We start from the raw sequence: 26,292 nt of genomic DNA on the forward strand, positions 1-26,292 counted from the left end.
GTGGTCTTGAATTCAAAGTGGTCATCATTAGAGCCATTTTCCCACGGGCACTGCTGCTCTGAAATGTTTCAGAGGTGTGACTGAGGGATGGCAGGTGATGACATGTAAGTAGTCAGCGTTTGCTCTGGACATTTGCAGACGTTTTATTCTAAATTGTTTAAAGGATTAGTAGCTGAGACATTATTTGACTGTAGACGCAAATCTTTTGCTGTAAAGAAAACAGATTTTTTTTTCATAGCACGCTCTACACAGACCCCCACCCTCACACACACACACACACACACACACACACACACACACACACACACACACACACCTCACCTCACCGCCCCTTCGCATTTCATGCTGTGACAGTACATCTTCGGCAGAAAGTCTCCCGCCGTGAGGTGCTTGTGTGAATGATGTGGAAAAAAGTCCAGACTAAACTGTCTGCATATATCTTTGGTGTTCTGGTGAGAAATAGACTTACTTAACTAAAGGCAGATAGCTGGACAGGCACACACACACACACACACACACACACACACACACACACACACACACACACACACACACACACACACACACACACACACACACACACACACACACATAAAGCCCTGTGTGTGTCTCCTCACACGGCTGTCCCTTGGTCTAGTGGCAGCTATGACCTTGGTTACAAGCCTGAAATAGACTGCTGAGATTTCACTCACCTTCATTTTCCCTGTTCATCCAACCATCTCTGAATATAAGTTTCTGTTACCGCTGGGGATCGCTCACTGCTCGCAGAGCAGTCTATAGAAACATAATCTTCTCTTTGTGTTCCACTTGATAACAGTGTATTGTGATACTGAATTGATCTCTGTAGAAAAATATGTTTTCAGTGGCCCAAGGGATTAACATCAGCCGAAGGACGGCACACCTAGAGCTGATAGGGATTCGGTGTCTTGGTTATAGATCTGCATGGAATGTGGATGATTGTCGCTCTGAGAGATCTTGCAGAGGCTCGTTATTTTGCCACATTTGAAGTCTCTCTCCAATAATACTCAGGAATATGATAGCAGTCGTAGCCTATTGTTGCCTTTTGTGATTTCTGCTGTCTTCGGGACACCAAAGTGATATTGAAGAAAAGTCATTGTCTTTGATATTGTAAATGACTTCCAGTCTTCTTCTTCTTCTTCTTCTTCTCTCTAGGTGAACGACAGCACCAATGTGGCTGGCTCTCCAGGTGAACTGCTGTCCCGCCGCTGTGTTAGCCTGATGAAGACTGCCCTGAGGCCTGACATGTGGCCGCGCGCAGAGCTCAAACTACAGTGGTTTGACAAACTGCTAATGACAGTGGTAAGATGTCTTCAAAATGACTGTTATAATACATCTATGCGCCATCTTGCCACATTCATGCTTGGGTTGGTGCCATTTTTTGGATTTATTGCATAGTGTTTCCCTTGTATTGCTCTCATGTTTTGAATGATTATTGAATAAGTCCAAAGAACGGCAGTTCTCTCTGTGAACACGTCACAAAGTTTCTTTTCTAAGTCATCAACAATATTTTAGGCAAACAACTTTGAATCTAATTCCAAATATTCAAGCTTACTGTTGTTGTTGTTGTTGTTATGGTGCCAATAGCGATAATAATCAGTAAAGGACAACTAATGCCTTCTGAGAGAAGTTTCCTGCTTAAGCTCTTAAGTCTTAACACCTCCGAGTTCTTTGTCTGTTATCAGTATTACACAAAGTGAGGCGCCAACAGCAGTAACGACAAAATAATGACATTGGTGAGATAGCGGGAGTCTGCCCGTGATGGCCTGTGCCTTCTCATTCAACCCCGCCTCCATCCTCACTTCCTCATCCTTGCTTTCTGTATCTCCCCACTGTGCCTCCCTACATATCTCCTCGCCTTCTCCCTTGGTCTCTAACCACTTCCTCCTCTCATCTCTTCCTTTCTATCCAAGCTCTTATCACAGGCTGTTTTCTCTCCCCCGGTTTGTATCCGGATTTCTTCCGTGGCATCACTTTTCAGACAAGGTTATCGCCATGTGCTGGCAGTCCTCTCTCATGTTGCTTCTTCTCTTTCAGAGATCACTTCATCAACCACACCTTTTTGTCTGCTCACACACACAAACACTCCCACAGTCAGCCCCTCCAGATCCCACTGGGTCTGGTCAGATAAACAAGCCTTTTTGTGGGTCTTATGGAGATGCACACAAGCCCTTCTCCCTTGGGAGCGTGCTCTACCTGCTCAGCTGTCTCACTCAAACTAATGAACATTGCTCTAAATCGGATTACCTTTTATCATCTCATTGTACTGGCAGAGCAGTGATTAAGAGTCAGGGGGAGTGGCATAAGAGGTCAAATGAGGAGTGTAAGGGGAGATTCACACAAATCATGCACACAATCACACTCTTATTCACATCCTTGTATCTGCTCTGTCTGCTTGGCTCCAGAGACAAGTTCCCATTCAGTTAATATGGTGCCAAATCAATATGGCCCTTCTATCTGCCAGGAGCCTTATCACAAAATTCACCTTGTTCATTAGACAAGATTAGTCCCATGCCTTGGCCCAAGATTATCCTCTTGGCCTTGCCTTTGTAAGCCCTGATTGCAATTTAGACAAAAATTACGCCATTGATCTTTGATTTAGCAGCCATTGTGATGCCTCGTCTTTTTTGTGTGAGAAATATCGCCGTCTATGTAATATTATTTATAAGTTGCCTGGTATTTGTCTGGAATAAAAAAAAAAATTTATATAACATTTCTAGCCCAGGTCATCATTTGGTTTCACCATCCTCCTCTTTGACTTCTCAGGAACAGCAAGCTCAAGCTAACATCTCCAACATCTGCACGGGACTGGAGATTCTGTGCTTCCTATTGACAGTGTTGCAGTCTCCAGCCATTCTGGCCCACTTCAAGCCTCTCCAGCGCGGCATCGCTGCATGTATGACCTGCGGCAATACCAAGGTCTTGCGAGCTGTCCACTCCCTCCTTTCTCGCCTCATGAGCATTTTCCCCACTGAGCCAAGTAAGTACTAAATAAATTCTTATCAGAACATAGACGGGTTAACCCAAAACCTTAGGAAAGCACTGTGGCCAAGTTCAGTTCCTGCTGTTTTCATTGAGGATTTGCTAAAATAATTGGACTAATGTTTTCTTATTACTATAGATTCTTATGTCGCGAAGTTAATTTTTGTCTCGATATGATTTAAAAGCAAGGTTCTAATTTAGGTTTTTGGCTTTTCTTTGTGATGTTCCTCAGGCACATCAACTGTGGCTTCTAAATATGAGGAACTGGAGTCTTTGTATGCAGCGGTGGGCAAAGTCATCTATGAGGGACTTACCAACTATGAAAAAGCCACAAGCAACACTAATCCCACACAGCTCTTTGGTGAGACCAGTTCTCCTTTTTTCCCCCTCCCATTTATCATTTTAAACCTCCTTGTTCTCCGTTTCTCCCGTTGGCTGATTATAAACCCTGTCATTATAAAAGGAAAAAAAAAAATAAATCACACTCCCCACTTTTCTCCCTACAAAACCAAACGGCCTCTCGGCCACTTTTAGCAATTAAGCCAGTGAGTGGGTTGTTAAAATGCAAGCCGACAGGCCCTGCTGCTGAGGCAAACATCTGGTCTGTTTAAACTGAGGCCACAGGCCAGCGGTTTGGGAAAGATTGTCTTGGGAAGGCTTGCTGCTTTCGGCCACCCTCCCTGTTCGAACATTACAGTTTCCACCCAGATGTCAGCAGGTATTTATAGAAAAAGCTTACAGTAAAGTTTATGTCAAGGGGGGGGGGCAGCTATTGGACTATTTTCATGTACAGTCCCTTTTTTAAATATAGAGTGCCAAAGGTGATACGGGGAAATTGTAGAACAGCATAAAGATCATCTCACTTTAGTTTTTTTGAGTTGAGTTATGCTCCTTATCTGAGGAAGGGTAATTATCCTTTGTTATATGGCAGTGAATGAATGGAATCACTGGTAAAAAGCATGTCATACCCCAGTACGATAGGTAGCGCTGTACCCATCTTACCTATCGCTAATAGAGACACTTCCTGTTGACATCTTCACCACCAACAACAACAAAACTAAGGCATTGGAGAAAGATGGCGAATGAAGAGCAAGATGAAGCTGCGTCCCTCTACATCTGTGATGAGCTGGTTATGGAACAAACATGATGCACAACGGTGCATTCTCCATCGTGCTGTTTGTTTCTTTCTGACGGCGGCGACAACAACAGTAATATCGTCTCTTTCGACTTCTGGGTGACGATTGCGGGGGGAAAAAACTCGATCATGCGCAGAACGCTCGATCCACTGTTGTCAACATGCATGTTCAGTGTTACATTTAGATCGAGTCATCCCGGGGTCTTAATTCTACTGCGAGTGATCTGATCCGTTTTTTTGGTCAGATAAAGGTGTCTACATGAACTGAATAACTGGATCTTATTGTAATTTTAACCATTAATCCGATCTAATGGCACTCATGTAAGTGTGAGTGTTGATGTGATGCGTCTGGCCAGCTATGGGGGTGACATTTAACATTTGTTTCCCCTTTAGAGAGCAGCAGCTGAGTCGGGGTAATACTCATTCTTCTTCCTGCCACTGTTGCACTAAAAAAAAAAAAAAAAGCCAGTACTTTGTCACGTGGCATGAATGAGCAAAAGGGGACTGCAGCTGTGAATCTCTGTTAACTGACCCTGAAGGGGGAGGCTCCTGTCAGATTCTTGTATTTCCAGTTATTTCTTTGCCCCCTTCATCCTCCCTTCTTCCCCCTCATTTGTCTTACAGGAACATTGATGATCCTGAAGTCAGCCTGCAGCTATAATGCCAGCTACATTGACCGCCTCATCTCTGTGTTCATGCGCTCGCTTCACAAGATGGTTCGGGAACACCTGAGTCCTCAGCAGGCTAATCCAGGGGTCACTGAAACCAGCACAGGTACACACATTATCTCCAATTTAGCGGATAGATTTGAGGATGCTACTTAGTGTCCTGACATTTTATTCCAGTTCCTTGAATGGAATTATTTGTGGCGTTAAATTAACATGAAACTATAATTCAGGTGATGAAATGGCAACGTTGGCTGAAGTTAGCTCCTGGTTTCTAAGTCTACTTAAATGTATAGATAAACATTGTGGTTGACAGTAAGAGGGGAGCAAATACTAGCTTGTCTGCAGTGAATCGGTGTAGATCTGGCTGAATGATAACGGAAAAAAACTTGTCTCCTTTTTTTCCCGTTATCGTTCCCTATTGTCCTTGATATTTAAACGCGTCTTGAGTTCTCAACCCGTCGAGAGCTTAGAGGATTACTTGACTGCACACAGTGTATCAAAAACTATTTCAGTTGAATTTATTCTGCAGACATTATCAGTCATGTTGGTATCAGAACTCAGTCGTTATCTGAAAAAACGTCAGCTGTGGGTTTGCATCTCACGGAATTCTCTCATCCCTTCTTCAGAGCTGGGATATTCCACGTATTTTACCTGGCTCCATACAGAGACTATCAAAAGTTCTGTGTCGGAGGGCCCGGGTTTGTTGATCAACTCCAGATTCTGTGGTTTCACAGGGAATGTTACTCATCTTCGGTTTCCAGTCCGTCTTGTCTTATCTGAGCTGTCTGGATTTCTAGGACTTCATTCTGAGTAGCTATTGTTTTGAAAGGGCAGTTTCTGTTTGACGCACAACTTTTATTTTTATGTTCATCATTAAGAGTAAAGAGGAAGTCATTCAGGCTACTTAGCTTTGTCAGGATTTCCTGTTCAGTTTGAGGTTTGGAGCAGTACAAAATTCCTGTTGTTACTCACATGGGAGGTAATGGCTGAGATGCTATCGGGTCTTTTTAATGGGTCCCTAATGACTGTATCGGGAAGCACAGACATTAACCCTCCGCTATGAGCAGTTACAGTCACTAAGACCAAAGGCTGTCTGACCAGTGAGGCCTTTGCCTCTAAAGATTCTTCAGGTTTCACTAATCAATGAGCTTAAACTCAAGTGGCTGCACTGTGATTGTACAGAGTGGGTTTTTTTTTTTGTTTTTGCTGCTCCTGCCACATATTGAAAAAATGTTGATTATGAGTATGTGATGTGTTTAGAGCCAGCTTGACTATTTATTAAAGCCAAACGAGATTAAACTGTTACAGATCTTAGAGTTTAAACGAGGAAAGGAAAATTGTCACTTATTCATTAAAGAACACCAGTTTAAATGTCTCAATTGTGATCAATGAGACAATGTTTTGGGGTTTGTCTTTTACACTTGTCAGCCTGATTTTTTTTTTCATTGGAAGCCCAAGAACAAGCTGGAGAAATCGTTTATTAAAAAAGTATTTATTAGTGATCACATGTAAAGTATATTGCAGCGCTGGACTCGGAGTGCCAGAGCTCCCGCAGGAAATCCGTCAGGCCGAGCCCCGTTATCCGGAAACATGTTATATTTATATTCAGCTTTATCTCACAGAAGTTGTTTTCACACTTGTCAGAGTATAATTGGCCAGTTTTTAGTGGCATGATCAGGACAGCCGCTGTCCTTGTTGTGTTCTTTGGATGTGATAAACAATGTGTGTGTGTGTGTGTGTGTGTGAGTGCTGTTTTAGGCGTGGATCTAATGTAATCTACTCTAATAGAGATATTCTGTCTGACCCAGTTGTTTATGTCATTCTAAGGTCTTGGACCATTTTAAGGTCATCTGTTGTGCAGTATGAGCAAAGTGGAAAAGTACCAGCTAGGAACATAGGTTATTTAGGAAAATACAGAATATGAATTTATAATGTCTAAGAATAAAGCCAATTATAACACACTTTTATCGTATCTGTTTTCATAGTGACCAGTGAACTGGTAATGCTGAGTCTTGACCTGGTTAAGACTCGATTGTCTGTCATGAGCATGGACATGAGGAAGAACTTTATCCAAGTCATCCTCACCTCTCTGATTGAGAAGTCGCCTGACCCCAAAATCCTCCGTGCCGTTGTCAAGATTGTGGAAGAGTGGGTGAAGAATAATTCTCCCATGGCGGCCAACCAGGTAAGAAGAAAGTCTCTGTGACGCGTGACGGGGCTCAAGCCTGAGTTTGTGAGTTGGACAAAAATCATGTGCACAAATAGAGAAGCGTGATTCATCGGGTTATGGCATCATTTATTTGGTAACAGCAGCACGTATGAATTAATGACTGACTCAGCCGAGCTTCAAAAGATTCAAAGCATCTTGACAAACAAGTGAAGCTCATTTTCCAATTCTAATGATGTTAATATAAAAACCCACAGAGGAGGTTTACTGTGTTCATTGTCCTCTGAGCTGTGAAATATTTATGCTTTTTGTTGTTTTCCCTCTCTGTGACCCTTCATGTTGTCAACACCTTTTCCTGTACATTTCCACCCTGACATTTAATTTCCTCCTAGATGCCAAACCTGCGCGAGAAGTCCATTTTACTGGTGAAGATGATGACCTACATAGAGAAGCGTTTTCCTGATGAACTTGAGTTAAATGCCCAGTTCCTGGACCTCGTTAATTATGTCTACAGGTAATTACCACCATTCATCACATGGCCAAATGGCCAAGGCACTGACGGCAGACTGTCCTTGCATCCATTTTAACGCCAGTGATCAAGGTCGGGAGGTTGAGGCAGGGAAAACCGTGGGGTTGGGTAAGGTACCCGATGGAAAATAAAGATCAAGTGGAAGACATTTGAAGCAGTGTACTGTTTAACTTTATAAAAAAAAAAAAAAAAAAGACTTAAGTAAAGACATGAGAAGTTATATCATTGAATACAGGGAAGTTTAGAATCTGTTGATGATTTATAGGAGCTGGGGAGTATTAGTAGATGGAAATGGGGTCGGAGAGTGTAAGTACTTGTTGAGATGGATTTGCCAGGCCCTTCCACTGGGTTACAGTGGCACCGACTGACATCCAACTCGTGACAGAACACTCAGTAGGGGGCGGTCAGAGGTCACAGACTGTCTTTCTGTCCTTTATTTATCAAACTATGACTCCCTAACTTTCCATCTCACACACATACACCTTCTACATAGTCCAATACCCTATATCCCCAACCCCATCATGTAGTCCTGTCAGAAAATTTAAACTGTAGAGCCATGATGGACAACTCGTAATGATAAAGCAGCTGAGCCAGTGCTAGTAGAAAATGGGCTCAAATGTGGACAGTGTGGGGCTGCCTTTGCTCTTCCCTTCCTATCCCACCTTTGTTCTCCTTCTGTTTGGTGAATTGTTTCCACAAAGACCGTTCACTGCACATTTAATGACATTTATTGTTTAAATGCTGTGTTTGTCATTATGTTGCTGTGAGAGAAATCTCTGTAGCAACGATGCAGGCTTCTGCCTGATGTTTTATGTTAAATGCTGTTACTTTAGGCATGACACAGCTGCTGAGTCATGCTAGCTTCTGAACGATGCTGTGAGATCATTCTTTGAACTTTTTGAAGATTGAGAGATATGAAAGGCTAAAATGGCTTTAATTAATCAGAAGTGAAGATGATTGTCTGAATTATACAATATACCAAGTTGAACTGAATTCTGTAATTATTACTATTCCTTTGGCTCTTTTTACAGTTGATCAACTATTCAGTTTATTTAGATATTTGATAAAGATTTCACCGTTAAAGAGAAGTTGCGCCTTTGCTCTTTGCTTGTTTTTAAAAATAATTTGATTAATTTTTTTTTTTTAAAGAGATGGGAGTAGTGTGTTAAATAAACACTCCAACTAATGCGGCTTATTGTTTGGTGCTTTCCACTCCATAATGTGTTTTCAGGATAAGAACACATAAACAAAAGAAGCAAACATTGTTAAAGTGAAACATTGGAAATTATTTATACTTTTTTTTTTTCATTGAAAGGGTTCAAATTAAAGTTTTATATCTGTTGTCTATTCATAATTGATCCTCTAAAGTGATGCTGATGAGTTTGTATACACGCAATCTTCAATGGTTTTATTCAAAGAAGGCACGATGCCATTTTACGGCCAATAAAACTGACGTTAAACTGAAACTTTTTCTAAGTACTGTACATTCAGTGGGAAAATAAAACAATAAAGGCCTGGGCAACAAAAGTAAATGTTTTACAAAAGCAAATTGTAATTTAGACCTTGTTAATTTGCTGCAGGGTAGTCTGTGAGTTTTTTTTTTATCGACTTATCGAGTGAATTAGACCGCGGCCACAGTCTTAACAGTTGTTTTGTCCATCACACATTCAGGGATGAGAGCCTTTCAGGAAGTGACATCACATCCAAGTTGGAGCCAGCCTTCCTCTCAGGGCTTCGCTGCACTCAGCCATTAATCAGGGCCAAGTTTTTCGAGGTGTTTGATGCCTCTATGAAGCGACGTGTCTACGAGAGGCTACTCTACATCTGCTGTTCTCAGAACTGGGAGGCGATGGGCAGCCACTTTTGGATCAAACAGTGCATAGAGGTAAATGCTTTGACGGCATTTCAAGCCTTTTGTCCTGCATTAAATAGAATGTGTTGCTGACACCTAGAGCGAGCCGTGTATTTTTTCTCCGAGTTTGTCACATGTCTCGTTTATCGCGTGCTTTTGTTTCGTAGTTGTTGCTGGCTGTTTGTGAGCGAAACACCATCATCGGCACCAGTTGTCAGGGTTCCATGCTTCCCTCTATCACGAACGTCATCAACCTGGCTGACAGCCACGACCGTGCCGCTTTTGCCATGGCGACTCATGTCAAGCAGGAGCCACGTGAGAGGGAAAACAGCGAGACTAAGGAGGAGGTGGGACACAACAGACAACCACATGCATCTGGCAAATGATCCCATTAGAAATGTTTCATATTGTGAAACTGAGGAAAGATGAGAGCCTTTCTTCATGACTGATGCTTTTTTTTTTTACTTCAAACTCTGTTAAGTGTTCTCATCACTTGCCAATTAGCAAAAAGGTTTCCTTTTTTTTTTTTTAATGCCACAAAATGACCAAAACAGCGTTTAATCCGATGAGATGACTAATTGTTTCCTCCTCTGCCCTTTTACCCTGATAGGATGTGGAAATTGACATAGAATTGGCACCAGGAGACCAGACTGCTATTCCCAAAACGAAGGAGCAGGCAGAGAGAGACACTGGCAACCAACTGCACATGCTCACCAACCGTCACGACAAGTTTCTTGATTCATTACGAGAGGTCAAGGTACGTTTCCTCAATAAGCCTGTAAAATGCACACAAAGCTTTTCACATTACTCTGATTTATCGAGCTTTGTGAAACGAGTATGTTTGATTAATTGAATTTGTTGCATGTTTAAAAATATATCCCAAGATGGCACAGCGCTACTTTGAAGTCCTGAAAGCAAGGCAAACAAATTGCTGCTTTGCTAAGTAATAGAATTCTCTACTTTTGAACAGACGGGGGCTCTCCTGAACGCCCTGGTCCAGCTCTGTCACATCTCCACGCCTCTGGCTGAAAGGACCTGGGTGCAGCTTTTCCCTCGCCTCTGGAAGATCCTGTCAGACAGACAGCAGCACGTGAGTATGATTTACTCGGAGCACATGTCTCATTGCTCCCACCACAGAAGTTCTCTTAGCAGGTAGTGTGAATTACCGTATTTTCCGCACCATAAGGCGCACCTAAAAGCCTTAAATTTTCACAAAAAACGGCCTTGCGCCATATAATGGCTGGCTACCCTTAGCCGCCTGCATCAAATTCAAGTCCCTGATGTCAGCCTACAGAGTGCTTAATGGAACGGCTCCCATCTACTTGAATGCTCTTGCAAAGGCTTATGTCACAACTCGGTCCCTCCGTTGGTCCCAGGATTGTCGTCTAGCAGCTCCTACACCACGCCTAAGACAATCCAAACTCTTTTCATGTGTCGTCCCACGATGGTGGAATGACCTACCGAGCGCTGCCAGAACAGGGGCGTCCCTGTCTATCTTCAAGAAGCTCTTGAAAACCCAGCTCTTCAGAGAGCATCTCCTATCCTAGCACTTACCTTGTACTTACCTACCCCCTCTATCTTTGCACTTTCTCTTTCTGCACTTCCTTCTATGCCTGCACCCTATCTCTACTCTGTCACCTCTGACAGAGTCGGACTCCTGGGTTCCTTCTATGTAGTTTATTTTTAGCTTTTTGTATAGCTTGTTATATCTTCATTTGTAAGTCGCTTTGGATAAAAGCGTCTGCTAAATACATAAACATAAACATATAATCCGGTGCACCGTATGTGTGGGCCGCTCACTGCCATGTTCACTTTTGCCGCGCCTCTTTGCTCTTGTACATTGGGAAAGAATGACAACTGGCCACTTCCGGTGCTCACTTTGCGTTCGGTGTGAATCCAGAGTCAGGCGGATCCCAGCCATTCACTCTGAATGGGGCGAAGATTGCATCGAGCTCGTATTTAGCCATTGAATCGTGTCATCATTAATGCTTTTGCCCTGTTCTTCAGTCTGAGACGGGTGATGCAGACCCATGTGCAGTTTATAGGTTTATAAGTGTAAAAACGACTGACGATCTTGTCCTTGACCGTCGGACCATTTCCCACTGACACAGGGATGTAATACATACACTCTGTGTGCTGGCAGCGATAAACCAATCAGAGAACATTAGGTAATACTACGCCTTATAATCGGTACAGAAATGGACCCCATAATTGAGGGTGCGCTTTATAATCAGGTGAGACTTATAGTGCGCAAAATACGGTATGTTAATCATGATTTTCATTGCCCGGACCCGGCGATGATGCTCATAATCTATTCTGTAAACATGCAGCTGTTCTGAGAGGGTCCGGTCGGGTTCACATAGTATATAAAACGTGTAACAGCTAATAGTCAACTTAAAATTTTCACCGAATTTTTATTGCTCTTACAAGTTCAAATGCAACAAGTTGCATTCATTAAAAGCCGAACAATATAGGTCAAACTACTATTACAACATTAATATCTTTATGGCTCATATTGATGCTCTTTGTAAAGATATTGATGGATCGTGAGTCACTTGTTGGTCATGTTTTTTGTGGTCTACACACACAGGAAGGCTGCAAATAATGTGTCATTTTTTCATTTCCCGTCTTCTCACTTATCTTCTACGTCTTTTTTTTTTTTTCAGTTTCACAGTTCTCTTACTGGAAAATGGCATTGTGTTGCATCCCGTACATGCAACAAAATGCCTTTATCAATATGCCATATCATTGCACTGCTCAAATAAACACAAGTGGTTGATGATCTCTCTCTCTCTCTCTCTCCTCTTCAGGCTTTGTCTGGTGAAATGAGTCCTTTCCTCTGCAGTGGCAGTCACCAGGCTCAAAGGGACTGCCAGCCCAGTGCCCTGAACTGCTTTGTGGAGGCCATGTCCCAGTGCGTGCCTCCTATTCCCATCCGCCCCTGCGTCCTCAAGTATCTGGGCAAGACGCACAACCTCTGGCTGCGCTCCACTCTCATGCTAGAGCAGCAGGCCTTTGAGAAGGGCCTCAGCCTACACAGTAAACCAAAGCAGAGCACCGAGTTCTACGAACAGGAGAGCATCACGCCACCTCAACAGGCAATTTGTTGTTTTTTTTCTTTTTATTCAGTCGTTCAATGAGCTGAGCTCATTTATATTTTTCCTCCTCAGTTTTAAGTATAGAGATTGATTTGTTTTCACGCTGCAGCTTCATGATTTAAGTTGGCTATTTTGTTTGAATCATATTTATTGGTTTCAGTAGGTTTACAGCCTGTTTTCCAGTTTGCTCTGCTGCCATCCTCACATGTTTAACATCCATATAGGAGATTTTGGACTCTCTGGCAGAGCTCTACTCTCTGCTCCAAGAGGAGGACATGTGGGCGGGCTTATGGCAGAAGAGATGCAAGTTCCCCGAGACTGCAACCGCCATCGCCTACGAGCAACATGGCTTCTTTGAACAGGTGAGGAAAAAGCTTCAAGTAGATCCCCCCCCAGTCAACTTACAATGGATTGTATATTAGTGTGTACCAACTACATATCCTCTTTGTTCATCTTTCTGGTCATTTTGAAGGATTTGGTTTGTGCTGCTGTGAGTGTTCAAAGTGTTCGTAAAGTTTTGTTTGACACACAGCTTTTTTGTTACCCGTAAGAGCAATTTCACACCATGTCTCTTCAGGCCCAGGAAAGTTATGAGAAAGCGATGGAGAAGGCTAGAAAAGAGCATGAGAGGAGCAACGTCTCCCCGGCCATTTTTCCTGAGTACCAGCTGTGGGAGGACCACTGGATACGGTACGATTTCAGGAACAGAAATATAAAACTACTATAAGTGCAGAGTGGCTGCAAAAAGATAAGGATATTGATGATAATGCATGTGTAATCATACAAGGTTTACATCATTGTTTGTTAGTTTTTTTTTCTTTTTAAACGGCTAAAATACATTTAAATGCATTAACTATTCAAGCTTTCCTAAAATTCTTATCTCTTTTGTCTTCATCCCCAGCTGTTCCAAAGAGCTGAACCAATGGGAACCATTGACTGAATACGGCCAGTCGAAAGGCCACTCAAACCCTTATCTGGTGCTTGAATGTGCTTGGAGAGTTTCCAATTGGGCTGCCATGAAGGAGGCTCTGGTACAGGTGAGGAGAGTTAATTTTTTCCATGTAAAAAATGCAGAAATGTATGCATTTCTACGCTTTCTTGCCACTTGAAGGCTAAAATTGGCCCAACAGAAAATAATGCAATATTGTGATTTTTGTTTCTAACACAATCGCTGATGCAGTGCTGCCTTTTTTTCATTGCATGGCTTGTTTCCAGTGCAGCGCTGTCTTTACAGCCCAGGTCCTGTGTTAATACAAAGTATAGTAATTTGATAGTTGTTAGTGTCCGGCCCCTCCGTAACCCGTCGCTTCTTGGAAGAATGAGAGAGAAGCCTGTAAAGCTGTGGAAATGCCGTCCATCTGTTTTGTCTGTGAATTTACTAGCCTCATGTTTCCAGAAACAGATTGTGGATGGGTGGCGAGTGTGTGATAGGACCTGACATATAACAAATACTCCTGCTTTGCTCTTTCAAGGAGACTTAGAACCGATCCATCGAGTCACTCTGTCTTAAGGTGACATCTAATTAAATTGTCTGGATGGCAACACCAGTGCTACTATATCCCTTCTTCCTTGTTTCAGTACTTCCTTCCTCTGTCTTTTGTATTTGAACCTCTTTTTTTCTTTTTGCTTGATCTTCTTTCTGGTATTACTCCCCTCTACACTTTCACTTTGCCCTCCATCTCTCTGTCCCTTGCTCCACAGCTTGGGCTGTAACGGCTAATATTTATGACAGCTGAGTGCATGAATAATTACCTCGGCATCTGCTGCAGGGTGATTTGTTTTATGGTGGAGGAGAAGAGCGAGGCTTTCAGTGGCCTGCCTGCCCACAGCTAACCAGCTCAAAGGCGAAGTCCAAATGTCCCTGCTTTCAATTAAAGCTGGCTCTGGATAAGGGCGGCTCTGTCTCCGGGATATTCATCTAGCGTCACCCCTGATAAGTGCGCTTTGACCGATCACTGTAATTTTCTCCGGCGCTGGAAAGAGCTGAGACAAATCCACACTTGTTCTTTGTCTCTTTGTTGCTCTTTTCACTCTTCTTCTTTCTGGCCGTCTCTCATTCTGTGTCGATCTCACTGACTGACGAAATTCAAACGAACCACAGGTGTGATGTAGGAGGCTCCCCGCAGCTATTATTTGTTTAGCAGTGAATGCACTCAGCATTTTAATCAATAACAGGACCTTTTCCGCCCCCCCGCCTCTTTGCCAGACTCGTCAGGTTTATTAGTCATTCGTACAAAAGTCAAGTTGAAACCACTTGGAAAGTAAACCACAAACAATAATGTGTGTTTGTCTAAGAAGCAAATTATGCAAAGAAAATGACACGGGGCCCCTTCCCCCACGGATGTTTACATTTAATTATAGCTGTCACATCGCAGCGCTGTGAAGAGTGTGCCCAGTACAGCCTGACAGCCACTCGCCACAAACAAACTGTGTCCGTTTCTGGTGAATACGCCACTAATTCTGACTGTGTCGCTGTGATCTGTTTCACCTGCAAGTGACACCTTACTGCCACGAGTCAGTCAGCTCTTCCCTGAATTCTTAATGACCGTCCCCTGGGCTGTGTCACATGTAGCTGAGGATAATTGACGCATCATTGAATCTCTCACACTAGTGAGTTGTGATAGCGCATGAGTAGAGTAGATTTTTTTCTTTTCTTTTTTATCTCTGAAGTTACAAAGATCCATAAAAACAAAACGAAAAAATCCGCAGTTACTCAGTAAATCAGTCCCTTTTATATTGACTTGTCTTTGTCTTTCGTCTGGAGGGACACAGAAAATTCAAATAGAAGTAGAATCTGCACGCTCGCCTTAAAGAAAGTTTTGTTCAGCAACATTTTATCCCCGTCTTTTGTCTGTCGGGCTTCGTGTAAGATTTAGTATGAGAGCTTTAGATTGCTTGAAACTATCGAAAGGTACGATTGAAGCTCTTTTCCAGCAAGTAAAGCTTCGATTTTTTTATTATTTTTTTTCTCTTAAGAAAGCAGATTGCAGAGAAAAAAACACATTACATTTAAATCTCTCAGATGAGTAAAGAGCAAAGCTGCCTGTACAACACTGTGAATGATATTCATGTTGTACTTATATATCTACATATGTTTAAAGTCAGCTGCTGGTGTGCAGCTGAAGTGGAATATTGAAAAATGAATGGTAAAGGTTGCCTTATTATTATCCTGTTAAAAGAATCCCATGATTACATTGAGTTGCTGCTATCTATATTGTGTAGCTACGCCTCTGTTATTATTTAAATGTTGAAACTAACTTACTATGGGAAATTCCAGGTGGACCTCAGCTGTCCCAAGGAGATTACTTGGAAGGTGAACATGCACCGTGGCTACCTGGCTATCTGCAACCCAGAGGAGCAGCAGCTCAACTTCATAGAGCGCCTGGTAGAGCTGGCCTCTAGCCTGGCCATTCGGGAGTGGAGGAGGCTGCCTCACATTGTGTCCCATGTGCACACGCCACTACTGCAGGTCAGCATTCGAAATGCACGAATTTCACTGTTGAAAAGCTGACTTTTGATATACTGCTAAAGCCACGAAGATTAGCAAAGGTGTGCGTTTATTGTGATAAGTACTTGAAGAGATGCATGTCAAGAGATCACCTGCAGCTTTGAGCCATTGTGCTGTTGAGCAACTCTGATAACGGCCTCTATCTGCTTTTGTAAAATTGAGATGGATGATTGGAAGGAGGAAAAAAGAAAAATCAAAAAAACCTTTTTAAGCATCTTTGATTCTACCATAAGAGATTACAATAGATGGAGGAAAGATGGAAAAAGAATCAAACATTTCTTCGAAAAAGGCCCACTTTGGGGCTGATAATTGAAAAAGGTGGAGAGTGAACAGAGTGGGGGGAGCATGCAGGGAGAAGAAGAAAGAGAGGTAGTTTAGAATTTCTGTAATTACTTTCCAGCCATCAGATAGTATTTGATTAAATACCTGCGGCTGAATTGCATTTACATGATGAATGGGATGGTCTGAATGAAGTTTAGAAATGGGCCATCAGCTGATATTAATGGATAATTGTGAAAAATATTGTCGTGCCTAATTTGTTTTGTTTTGGGAGATCTAATTTCAGTGTGGGGTGGGGGGGTTAAGTCGTCAACCAAGCTTTCATTCTCTGCATTTATCTTATCGAAGTGGGTATTTGAATGGGCATTTTCCTTGTTATTGTGTGAAAGTATGCATGCCCACGTGTGTTCGCATATGTGTAGTCCAATTATTTACCCCAGGCAAGGGAAAACGAGCCATTTCTTCCTCTGCCCAGCCAAGCCATTTGTTGTAAATCTCCATTCCAAACTCTATATTTCAACTTCAAGACTCCACGAGCCATAGAGACTGAGAAGCCCAGACTCTGCAAATACTTTGGGCTTCAGATACCATTTGAATCAAGTTATCATCAAATCCCGGCCCTCAGCAGTAACTGACGATCAATGGATTATCACCCTCCCTATCGATTACGGGGCTTGGCATTAATATTGATTGATGAGTAGTTATAATGGAATGATTGATTATATGTTCGCAAAGCTGCTCGGGGCCAATCAATGAGGCTTCTTTTCAGAGAATGAGATAGAAGCCCTCGCTTATCGTTTTCACATTTTCCCACCTCTTTATTTTTTTTATTCTTTGCACCACATCACAGCAGATTAGCTATTGAAGTGCTGTAGGAAGACAAAATGATGTGCCCTGCAACATGATTCTGGGACCATAGAAACTCGAGGAGCACTAACTTTCCAACTTAAAAGGAGTGTGCGATGTTCAGTTTTTCACAAAAAGTTGATAATGTAACCATGTTCTGTTACACGGTAGGTTATGTGCTCTGGTTGCTTTTTGTTTGGGGTTTTTTAAGCACAGCTTAAGAAAAAAAAGCTTCTAAACACTTTTTTTTTTGTTCTTTCCACCAGTTTTCCATGTAATAGAATTTAGATTGGATGACAGAAAACATCTTAAATATCCAGACACGGATCTTGAGCAGATGGATGCAGTGTGTTAATACCAGCTTTCACTTCTTTGTTATCAAACTCAGCTAAGCGAATGTCTAAAGTGGGGTGCTGAGCAGGTGTGAGGCAACAATGTTTTAACTCGCAGTGCTTATGCTGTAGGAAAGGTACAAAAAAAAAAGACGGAAGCAGATTTTTAAAGATCTTCTCTCCCCAGGCGGCACAGCAGATCATTGAACTGCAAGAGGCGGCCCAGATTAATGCAGGGCTCCAGCCCACAAACCTGGGCCGCAACACCAGCCTCCACGACATGAAGACTGTGGTGAAAACCTGGAGGAATCGGCTGCCCATTGTGTCTGATGACTTGTCCCACTGGAGCAGCATATTCATGTGGCGCCAGCACCACTACCAAGGTACAGCATACTCTCTTCCAGCCCTGCCTCCTAATGCGACACCAGTAATTATAGTAACAGCTTTCTTTTTTTTTTTTTTTAAGGCGTTGTGCATGTGTTGCAGGAAGACACACTCATACAGACACGCTCTCAGGTTGCTGCTTTGGTTTCCATCAGTTCCAGGAAGGGCTCTTTTTACAAAGGCCACTTTTTCAGAACCCCCCTCAGGGTGTCTGTGCATATCCAAATGTCACCTCTCTAAAGCACGCTCTTTCTCTACAGGATATATAACACACACTCACACACACACACATGTTTACCTTGTTCTCTGCTAAGCTCTCTCCAGCGGTGACTTTGAAACCATTCAGAGGCAGCCACTGCAAAATGTGATGTCTCAAGCAACTTGAGCTCCAACTTGCCCTGTGAGGGCTGAAATAATGATAACGCCGTTCGGCTGCTCCCTGCCAATAAAATCCACTTCATTCATACACGACAGCCTTCAAACTCAAAGCGAAATGGAATTTTCTTGATGAAATTCATCACCATGCCTCATTTACTGTTCAATATGTTTGGTGTCCCCAGTGCCCTCCTCTGCCTTATGACAGCAGAGCTTTCAGAGCGCGAGAAGATCCCATCTTTGTCACCAATAACACCGGAGTATAAAAAAAGAATCAAAAATCAAGTTCATCCCTGTTTTTCTTTGTCTACAGCCATAGTGACAGCGTATGAGACAAACACCCAACATGATCCGAACAACAACAACGCCATGTTGGGAGTTCACGCCTCAGCCTCTGCCATCATTCAGTATGGCAAAATAGGTCGCAAACAGGTAATGATTCAGACTGTTTCAATTAAAAACAAATCAATAAACGTGTCAGTCTGTCATTCTTAAGTTTCTTCTTTCTCTGTGGTGTTTCTGAACCCCAGGGATTGGTGAACGTGGCTCTGGATATTCTCAGTCGTATCCATACCATCCCTACAGTGCCCATTGTTGACTGCTTCCAAAAGATTAGGCAGCAGGTCAAGTGTTATTTGCAGCTGGCTGGAGTCATGGGCAAGAATGAATGCATGCAGGTGAGATTGAAGATGGCGCTTTTCTGCTCGGCTAAAGAATCTGTTCCCTCCTAATGTATTTTTTCATTTGTGCACATGCCACTTATTTTCCCCTTTTTTCATTTAAACACATTTGATGCACTGGAATGAAAGTGCTCCGGTGGGGGTTACTTTGTGTGGAAAGTAGAAAGAATGGTTAGGACTTGCTAAAGGTGACAGGTTATGGTACTGAGTCTTCTAAGAGACTGTAACTCAGGAGCTTGCTCTTAAGCCCAGAGTTCTCTGATTAATTGAAGCTGTTCAGCACACCACAAGTCATTAAAAGTGCCAGTGGACACTCTGCTTTCTTCCTCTCTATCTCCTTCTTCTTTCTGCCTCCTCTCTCGTTCTCTCAGTCCCTTCCTCCTGCTACACATCGTTTGTCACAGCAGTACATAGGAGACACCTAATCAGAGACTCGCCGTAATGGAAGTTCAGTTCCCTTAACACCTTTTTTTCTTACCTCTTAATGACCAGTGAGCACTTTGTTTGTGTTTGTCTGTTATTATGGAACTGTCTAAAACAGAGGGCTGTGCTATCTTGTGTGCTGCATAGTTTCTTCTTTTTTTTTTTTTCTTCCTTCTTTTTAAATGCTCCTCTCGTCTCAATTTCTTAGGGTTTAGAGGTGATCGAATCGACCAACCTGAAGTACTTTACCAAGGAGATGACGGCAGAGTTCTATGCTCTTAAGGGCATGTTCTTGGCACAAATCAACAAGTATGTACCTCCTTTCCAGCTTTGCATAACCACTTTCACTTTAACTTCCTGTTGTTAACATCTAAATCTTATTAGCCTGACACAATCATCCTTTTATTTAATTTTGGTTAGTTCTTACACCGTTGTTATGGTCTCTTAAATCTGTGAGGGGTTTTAAACCTGCCAGTACCTCACAGTCATCTTTCTGTCACTTCTCACCTCTAGGTGACACCCCTGTGAAACATTGTAACTTGGTAACCCAGTGTAATGTGTCTTAGATGTAGTCTTTGTCATCCTGTTGTGACGGTGGGAGTTTTTGGCCTTTGCCCATCGAGCATGCAGCTGCACGCCGGGCCGTGTGTTCCCAAAGCCACGCTCTGTACCGCCCGTCATCTTTGACACAACACGGTGTCCTTAGGGGTGAAAGACAAATTGAGGGAATGCTTATTAAATGTATATGCAGCTCAATAATTAACTCGAGGCAATTTGCAGGAAATCTCTGGGATCAGCAGAACTTGCCTCCACCTCAGCAGGGTTTATTACAATCATTAAGTTTCTCTTACACCGGGGGAGAATTAACAGCATAGTGGAGGTTAGGGGTTCAGAGTTTCTTGTGCACTTGTGTGTGTGTGTGTGTGTGTGTGTGTGTGTGTGTGTGTGTGTGTGTGTGTGCACGCGCAAGCACACGTGTTAAGGATTTTGGGATCATTCAATTAAATGGGTGTCAGAGATTTGACAGTCTGCTGGGTGCCTGTGCTCCTGTTGAGCCGAGTAGTAGAAACTGCTAATGTACTTTAACACTTGCAGAGCAACTGAGGAAACCCCATTAAGTATTACTGGAGGGTCTTTGGCTCCGACTCCCATAGCAATCAAGCTCCCATTTTTTAATCACATGCCAAAATGCCTTCCATAATAACACATTTTAATTGATTGGTATGGGAGACATTTCACTGTTAGTAAGTGGGAGAGTAGTTTGGAAGCGCTCTTAAAATGGAGGACCATTTACCATCTGCAGCACAGTAAAACTTCTTTCTCTGACAGGCCTGTCTCCTTGTTTTGACTGGAGAAAGTGCATCTTGGGATGTCTCTTACATTTTCTTTATTAATTAGAGGCTGAAAGGTGTATGAAAATGATTCCGACTGCGTGCCAGCCAGTACTTAGAAGCTGCTCGGTGTTGTGTGAGCAGCTGATGATTCACAATTCAAACCTCAAACTGTCAGCGTCACAACACGGTTCCGCTGCCAAATTTCACCTGTCTGTTTCTTTGCCAGCTAAGTTTGTTTTTAAAATCGAATGAATATGTGTGCGACTTCTGGGTCGCAATCCAAGATAAAAACCTTAAAGCCAATCCTCCAACATGTTTCTCTTCGCTTTCGAGTATTCTTTTTTTTGTTTTAATCTTTGTAATGACTGTAATTGACTATAAATCGGCAAAATGTCATTCTCGCCCTACTTTCCTCCTCAATAATTAGATTTATCTCGTTGGTCTTTGCTGGAGGATTAGCCTGCAGTCAGTTTTGTGTTACAGGCTTCCGTAAGGCTGCCCGCAGAACCTTTAGGAGACAATAGTCACATTATCTCCTGCCAATAAAGCGGAGGCAACCTCCAAATAAAAGATGGTCTGCCCCTTGCTTTACACATTTCCTCCAGTCTATACCGTGTTTCTTCTCACCGCTCTGTCATTTTTTTGGGCGTAGGATATCTGAACAGTTTCTGCCTGCACAAATATTTCAGTTGCTAGTCACAGAGATCTACTCCCAAAGACAGGTTTTAATGGTATGTCTAACGGTGACGTTTCCAAATCTTTCCTCAATATTCCAACAGAATACCAGTGATTTTAATTGAGCTGCTTTGCAGTAATCTGTTAGGGTGACAGTGACCTACCCCTTCTATTTGCTCTCTTTTGTGTTGGACTCTGGGCTTTTTATACCCCTATATGAATCTTGAAATCCACTTATCTCACTTATTAAACTGTTTTAGAGTTCCTTCAATCGGGATAAATTGGAAAAAGTTCTGCCTATCCAGTAATAATGACTTAAAGAGCCATCGTCTCTGTCATATATCTCAGAAATGCCTTGAGGCATTTGAATTCAGCTTTCTTTAGTTTATCTTTCTCATAGGATTAATTATAATTTAAAATGAGTATATGTTGAAAAAGTAACTTGTTTCCAGAAAAAGTTTCAAATGTTTTTAGAGATCGCTTCTGTCTCTAATACTTATTTCAACTGATGTAACGTGTCGCAATGTTTTCAGAAGAATGGAGCTTTTATGCTTAGTTTTTTTTTTCTCTGTATTAAATGGACCGATCTGGGCAGTATGATAGTTTGGTTTATCTGATGTAACTTTCTAACAAAATCAGATCCCGGCAGCAGGAACTCTCAAAGCTTTAATCATATTTCTCAGATGAAAGACCTTGGATATTAAAGTACATTTGATGTTTATTGATGTGCAGTGCTGTAGTCGATGAATTTTTCCTGCTTTATTTGTCTGTTAGTAAGCAGAACTATTCAAAACTTGCTTGAGAGGTGACGCTTGGATAGAAGAAACTCTGGTGATCTCTGGATCAGTTTCTTTAAATTGTAGAACTTAGCATTGGCAGAGAATCTCTCCTTTTTCAGGATATAATCATCATAATGCTGCTTCCATGCTTTTTCCTCTTCAGTGTTCCTCCTTATTTTATTTTATTGTATTTTTTTGCCTTTCATCCACACTTATTTCCTCTCCTGTCCCTTGCTTTCCTCCCTTAGCTTACATTCTTATGACATTGTGTTACCTACAGTCTCTCTCTCACCACTCTTAGCACTCATCGCCTCCTTATCTCCTTATTCCAGGTCAGAGGAGGCCAACAAGGCCTTTTCGGCAGCGGTGCAGATGCATGACGTCCTTGTGAAGGCGTGGGCCATGTGGGGAGACTACCTGGAAAACATCTTTGTCAAAGATCGGCAGCTCCACTTGGGAGTCTCTGCCATTACCTGCTACCTCCATGCATGTCGCCACCAGAATGAGAGCAAGTCCCGCAAGTACCTAGCAAAGGTGATGAGGGAACTGGGGAGGAGGGAGGTTTAGTGTGGTAGGTAGGTGGAAAGTGACGACTCATTTTGAGGAGCTGATAATGGAAGCCTAATCGCTGGTGTTTGCACATTTTTGTCCTTTTTTTTTTTTTCTCCCGCTCTGAAACCAGCGACCCTCCCACAACTAACCCAACAGCCTCAATCAGGCCTTATTGCAGAGAAGGGTCGTTTATTCAATTCTCTTGTTTCGTGACCTCAGGTAACCTATACATTATTGATGCTGATGCGATTCTGCCACAGTTCGAAGCAGAGACTTGTAATTGGATCAATTATTGTCTAGCAATTGACGGAGCAGATGAGTTCCCATAATAGATCGATGGTGAAGTGAAGGCCATCCTCTGGCTCTGGGGTTAACGGGCTAATGGCCTCCCCCGACGCTGCAAACTCAAGACCCCCAACATGATTCTGCCTTTCTCTAACGGTCTCTAGTGTTTCTGCCTTCCATAGCTGTCAGTAAGCCCTGGATGGGAGGTAAATAGATGGAATCCTCACTAACAAGCTCACAACTCACTTGAGCACACACATGAAACCAGAACCCTCTTGGTCGGGCTTAATAACTAAGCAAGTTTTTGCCAAGTCCAGTTTTAGCTTCAAGCTTCACCCGACCACTGTCTGCTCCAAATGCTGTTTACTAGTTTCACATTCATATTCGATGTTTTTCTGGCCATCCCAAACCCAAGCGTTGTGCTGCCAGACTGGGGGGCAGTACTAAGCCCTGATGGATGAAGTGAGATGACCAGTCATTATCAGTAATTATACCCAATCTGTGCTCAGGTTTGCTTACTAAAGAGCACTTGGGGAGGAAAATGGGGTTAATGTCTTCATTGCAATTTAAATGCGCACACAGAAGCACACCGGGGGAGTAGAGATCACCTCCACATTGGCTCAGCTTTGATCATAATCATTTCCAAGATGCACTCATAAAGCTGCTCTCCAGCCCCCGTCCTGCTGTGAACAGGCAAAGAGGCTGCAGTAGTCTGAGTAATAGTTGAGACCTTAACCCTTTCCACTTGGGTTCTTACTGCTGTTGGTTTATTTTGAGATAAATGGAATATTTTAATGCGATCGCTTTGCCAGAGGAGAAAATAAAAGTGATCTTTTAAACCTGTGTTCTTGTTCGCCCTCCCACTTGTCTGACTTCTCACATTTGCATTTATTTCTTTTTTGCGTCTTTAGGTCTTGTGGCTGCTCAGCTTTGATGATAAGAACACTCTGGCAGATGCCGTGGACAAATACTGTATCGGAGTACCGCCCATCCAGTGGTTGGCATGGATACCCCAGCTCCTAACGTGCTTGGTTGGGTCAGAGGGCAAACCGCTGCTCAACCTTATCAGCCAGGTGAGATATTTTTGCAAACGTCTGTCAAAGAATTTAGTCAAATAGTTTCTACATCTTCACTTTGGTGCCTGGATGTCTGTTGCACTCATTAATCATTCCTTGGCTTTCTTCATCCGTTTGCGGCGGCGCATCTGGCAGGTGTGTTAGCACCAGTCCTCGTGCACATCTTTCTAATCAAGATAAATGAACTGCACTCACCCCAAAGAGGTCTCTCCCCTGATTTCTAGTTACCAAATTAAGCATTCAGATTTGTTCAGTGTCCCTTTTTTTTTTTTATTTTGTAAAGCAATTTATAGGCTTTCACAAGTCTCTGGTGAATTGGTTTTTAAATTATTTGTTCAAAAAATGATTATAAAGTTAATATTGTACGCATCCGCACTGCGGGAACAGAGCTGGTAATTAAACCGAGGACTAATTTGCTTTGCTTAATGGAGTATTATTTCCGCACAATTTGAAGAGGGTGATCTTCAAAGAGTAGTGCGCTCTAACAAACAGCCGTCCTCTCAGCAGAGCGGGAATATTCATGAAGGATATTAGAGGGGGTATGCAGGAGGATCTGTAGAACAAAGTGAAAAGACAAGTAGAGTACATGGGAAAGATGTAGTGAGTCCTTTCAGAGGGTGGTTTGATTCGTGTTAACTCAGAACAGCTGTAGGAACATGCTGTATCTGTGGTGGGATTAGTAATGTCCTTTTATCTGTCTTAGGGATAGTAAAACCCTGCCTGTGTTTTGCTGACTCACATGTTACTTTTAACATGGTTTAACAGGTTTTTAAGGAGCGGTGCATCCAGTGGCCATTTTGTTGGTTTTTGTTTCTGTTTGCGTCCGATTAAAAACCAAACGGCTTATTGATAAGAACAAATGAACTTAGGTTTCTGCTGTAATCTCTGCTTGTGGAAGACGCGATAATCTGCCCTCTATTGCATTAAAAGTAAAACTTAAACAAAGACTAAACTTTGTAATGCCAATGTTAGAAATGTAGGTTTTCATGCACTTTACAGCTTCTCTCCTGGTTTCCAAACATCGGTAAACTCACATAAACGGAGCACTTTTCCACAGCAGCCACACTGCAGTGTGCCTGCATTTATTTCTTCTTTAACAGCCTCATGAAACAATCAGCAAAACGATAGCTTGAAGTAATAGGTCGATGCAGATTATCTCAAAATGGCATTTAAGCAGCTTGATTGCGTACTAATTTACTAATGTATCACTAATCCAAATAGATGTGGAGTGTCTGACAGATTTTCCCTCGTATGGATCCTTTCTTCGGTCCGCCTCGTCACCGTGTAACAAGTGAAGGGTAAAAGGTTGACACCTTTTTCATCATCGCCTATTTTATGTAAGGAATAAAACGCATTCTAATGCATGACATTCTTTATCTCTGCTGCTTGCCTGAATAATTTAGAGTTTCTCTGCGGCGGGGTGTTTAAAAAAACTTGTGTTGAAATATTGATGAAGGTGAGGAGAGGAGCGCCTGGGGGCAGGCGGGAAGATGAATCAGAAGTTAACTGAGAATCTCGGCATCTCTTCCCGCTTGCACTCTCCCCCCTCGTTGCCTCCACCTTGTCTGCCATGTGTTCTCTTCACCCCCCCCCGGCCCACCTCAGCTTCCTCCAAAATAAGACATTTCTGATCTACCCCTTAATGTGATGATCACAGGTTCCTCCTCTTCCTCTCTGCCTTCCTTCCTCTTTCATCATTAATGCAGCAGTTAGCTGCCACTCCTGTTCTCCTCTCGTCTTACGCTTCAAAACTCTTATACAGTGGAGTTTACCATGCTCGCATTGTATAAGACTTCCAAAAGATATACTTCTCCATTTTTTTATATTTATTTAAGTTTGGATACTTTAACCATGGGTCAGAATCCCTCTTAAGATGTCAGAGAAATGTGGATCAAGCCAAAGAAAGCTGAGAAGTGAAAAATTCAGTTCAGCCTTCAGCTAAACTCTTAAAAAGACTTTGTCTTTTTCTTCCTTGCCCTAACCTAGAGCCCCCCCCCCCCAGACACCACCCATCTGTGATCCACCTCTAGTCATGTTTAGTTTATTTTTTTTCTTGTTGAGGTGTAGTAAAATCCCTTTCCTGCCCTGCAGGTATATAAAAGGGTACAGTAAGGATCAAGTAGCCATGTAATTGCAGCTTATAAAATTGTGCCCTGAGACCTTAGAGAACCTTATGCTTTGGTATTTTATCAAAATCCATTTGGGTTATTTCAAGAAAAAAAAAAAGTGCCACCCCCCTTTTTTTTTTTTTTTTTTTTAACATTGTAAACTTGATTCGTTTTTAATGAGATTACACGTCAGCGGTAAAGAGGGTG

General features: G+C 42.5%; 1 protein-coding gene across 1 annotated transcript in view; it reads left to right on the forward strand.

Moving 5' to 3' along the window:
• The window catches only part of trrap (transformation/transcription domain-associated protein), a 69,638-nt gene that overhangs the window by 29,022 nt on the left and 14,324 nt on the right, over positions 1 to 26,292 (forward strand). The window contains exons 44-64 of the mRNA XM_072373991.1: positions 1,174 to 1,320; positions 2,785 to 2,998; positions 3,233 to 3,361; positions 4,760 to 4,909; positions 6,789 to 6,988; positions 7,363 to 7,484; positions 9,171 to 9,384; positions 9,519 to 9,698; positions 9,962 to 10,108; positions 10,322 to 10,441; positions 12,162 to 12,449; positions 12,674 to 12,811; positions 13,027 to 13,139; positions 13,351 to 13,486; positions 15,727 to 15,918; positions 17,602 to 17,797; positions 18,487 to 18,605; positions 18,704 to 18,850; positions 19,485 to 19,585; positions 22,397 to 22,598; positions 23,813 to 23,974. Of these exons, the coding sequence (XP_072230092.1) occupies positions 1,174 to 1,320; positions 2,785 to 2,998; positions 3,233 to 3,361; positions 4,760 to 4,909; positions 6,789 to 6,988; positions 7,363 to 7,484; positions 9,171 to 9,384; positions 9,519 to 9,698; positions 9,962 to 10,108; positions 10,322 to 10,441; positions 12,162 to 12,449; positions 12,674 to 12,811; positions 13,027 to 13,139; positions 13,351 to 13,486; positions 15,727 to 15,918; positions 17,602 to 17,797; positions 18,487 to 18,605; positions 18,704 to 18,850; positions 19,485 to 19,585; positions 22,397 to 22,598; positions 23,813 to 23,974 (3,417 nt within the window). The remainder of the gene's footprint in view (positions 1 to 1,173; positions 1,321 to 2,784; positions 2,999 to 3,232; positions 3,362 to 4,759; positions 4,910 to 6,788; positions 6,989 to 7,362; positions 7,485 to 9,170; positions 9,385 to 9,518; positions 9,699 to 9,961; positions 10,109 to 10,321; positions 10,442 to 12,161; positions 12,450 to 12,673; positions 12,812 to 13,026; positions 13,140 to 13,350; positions 13,487 to 15,726; positions 15,919 to 17,601; positions 17,798 to 18,486; positions 18,606 to 18,703; positions 18,851 to 19,484; positions 19,586 to 22,396; positions 22,599 to 23,812; positions 23,975 to 26,292) is intronic.

The sequence above is a fragment of the Leuresthes tenuis genome, unplaced genomic scaffold, assembly GCF_036924035.1.
Source record: "Leuresthes tenuis unplaced genomic scaffold, fLeuTen1.0.hap1 SCAF_20, whole genome shotgun sequence".
Taxonomy (NCBI): Eukaryota; Metazoa; Chordata; class Actinopteri; order Atheriniformes; family Atherinopsidae; genus Leuresthes; species Leuresthes tenuis.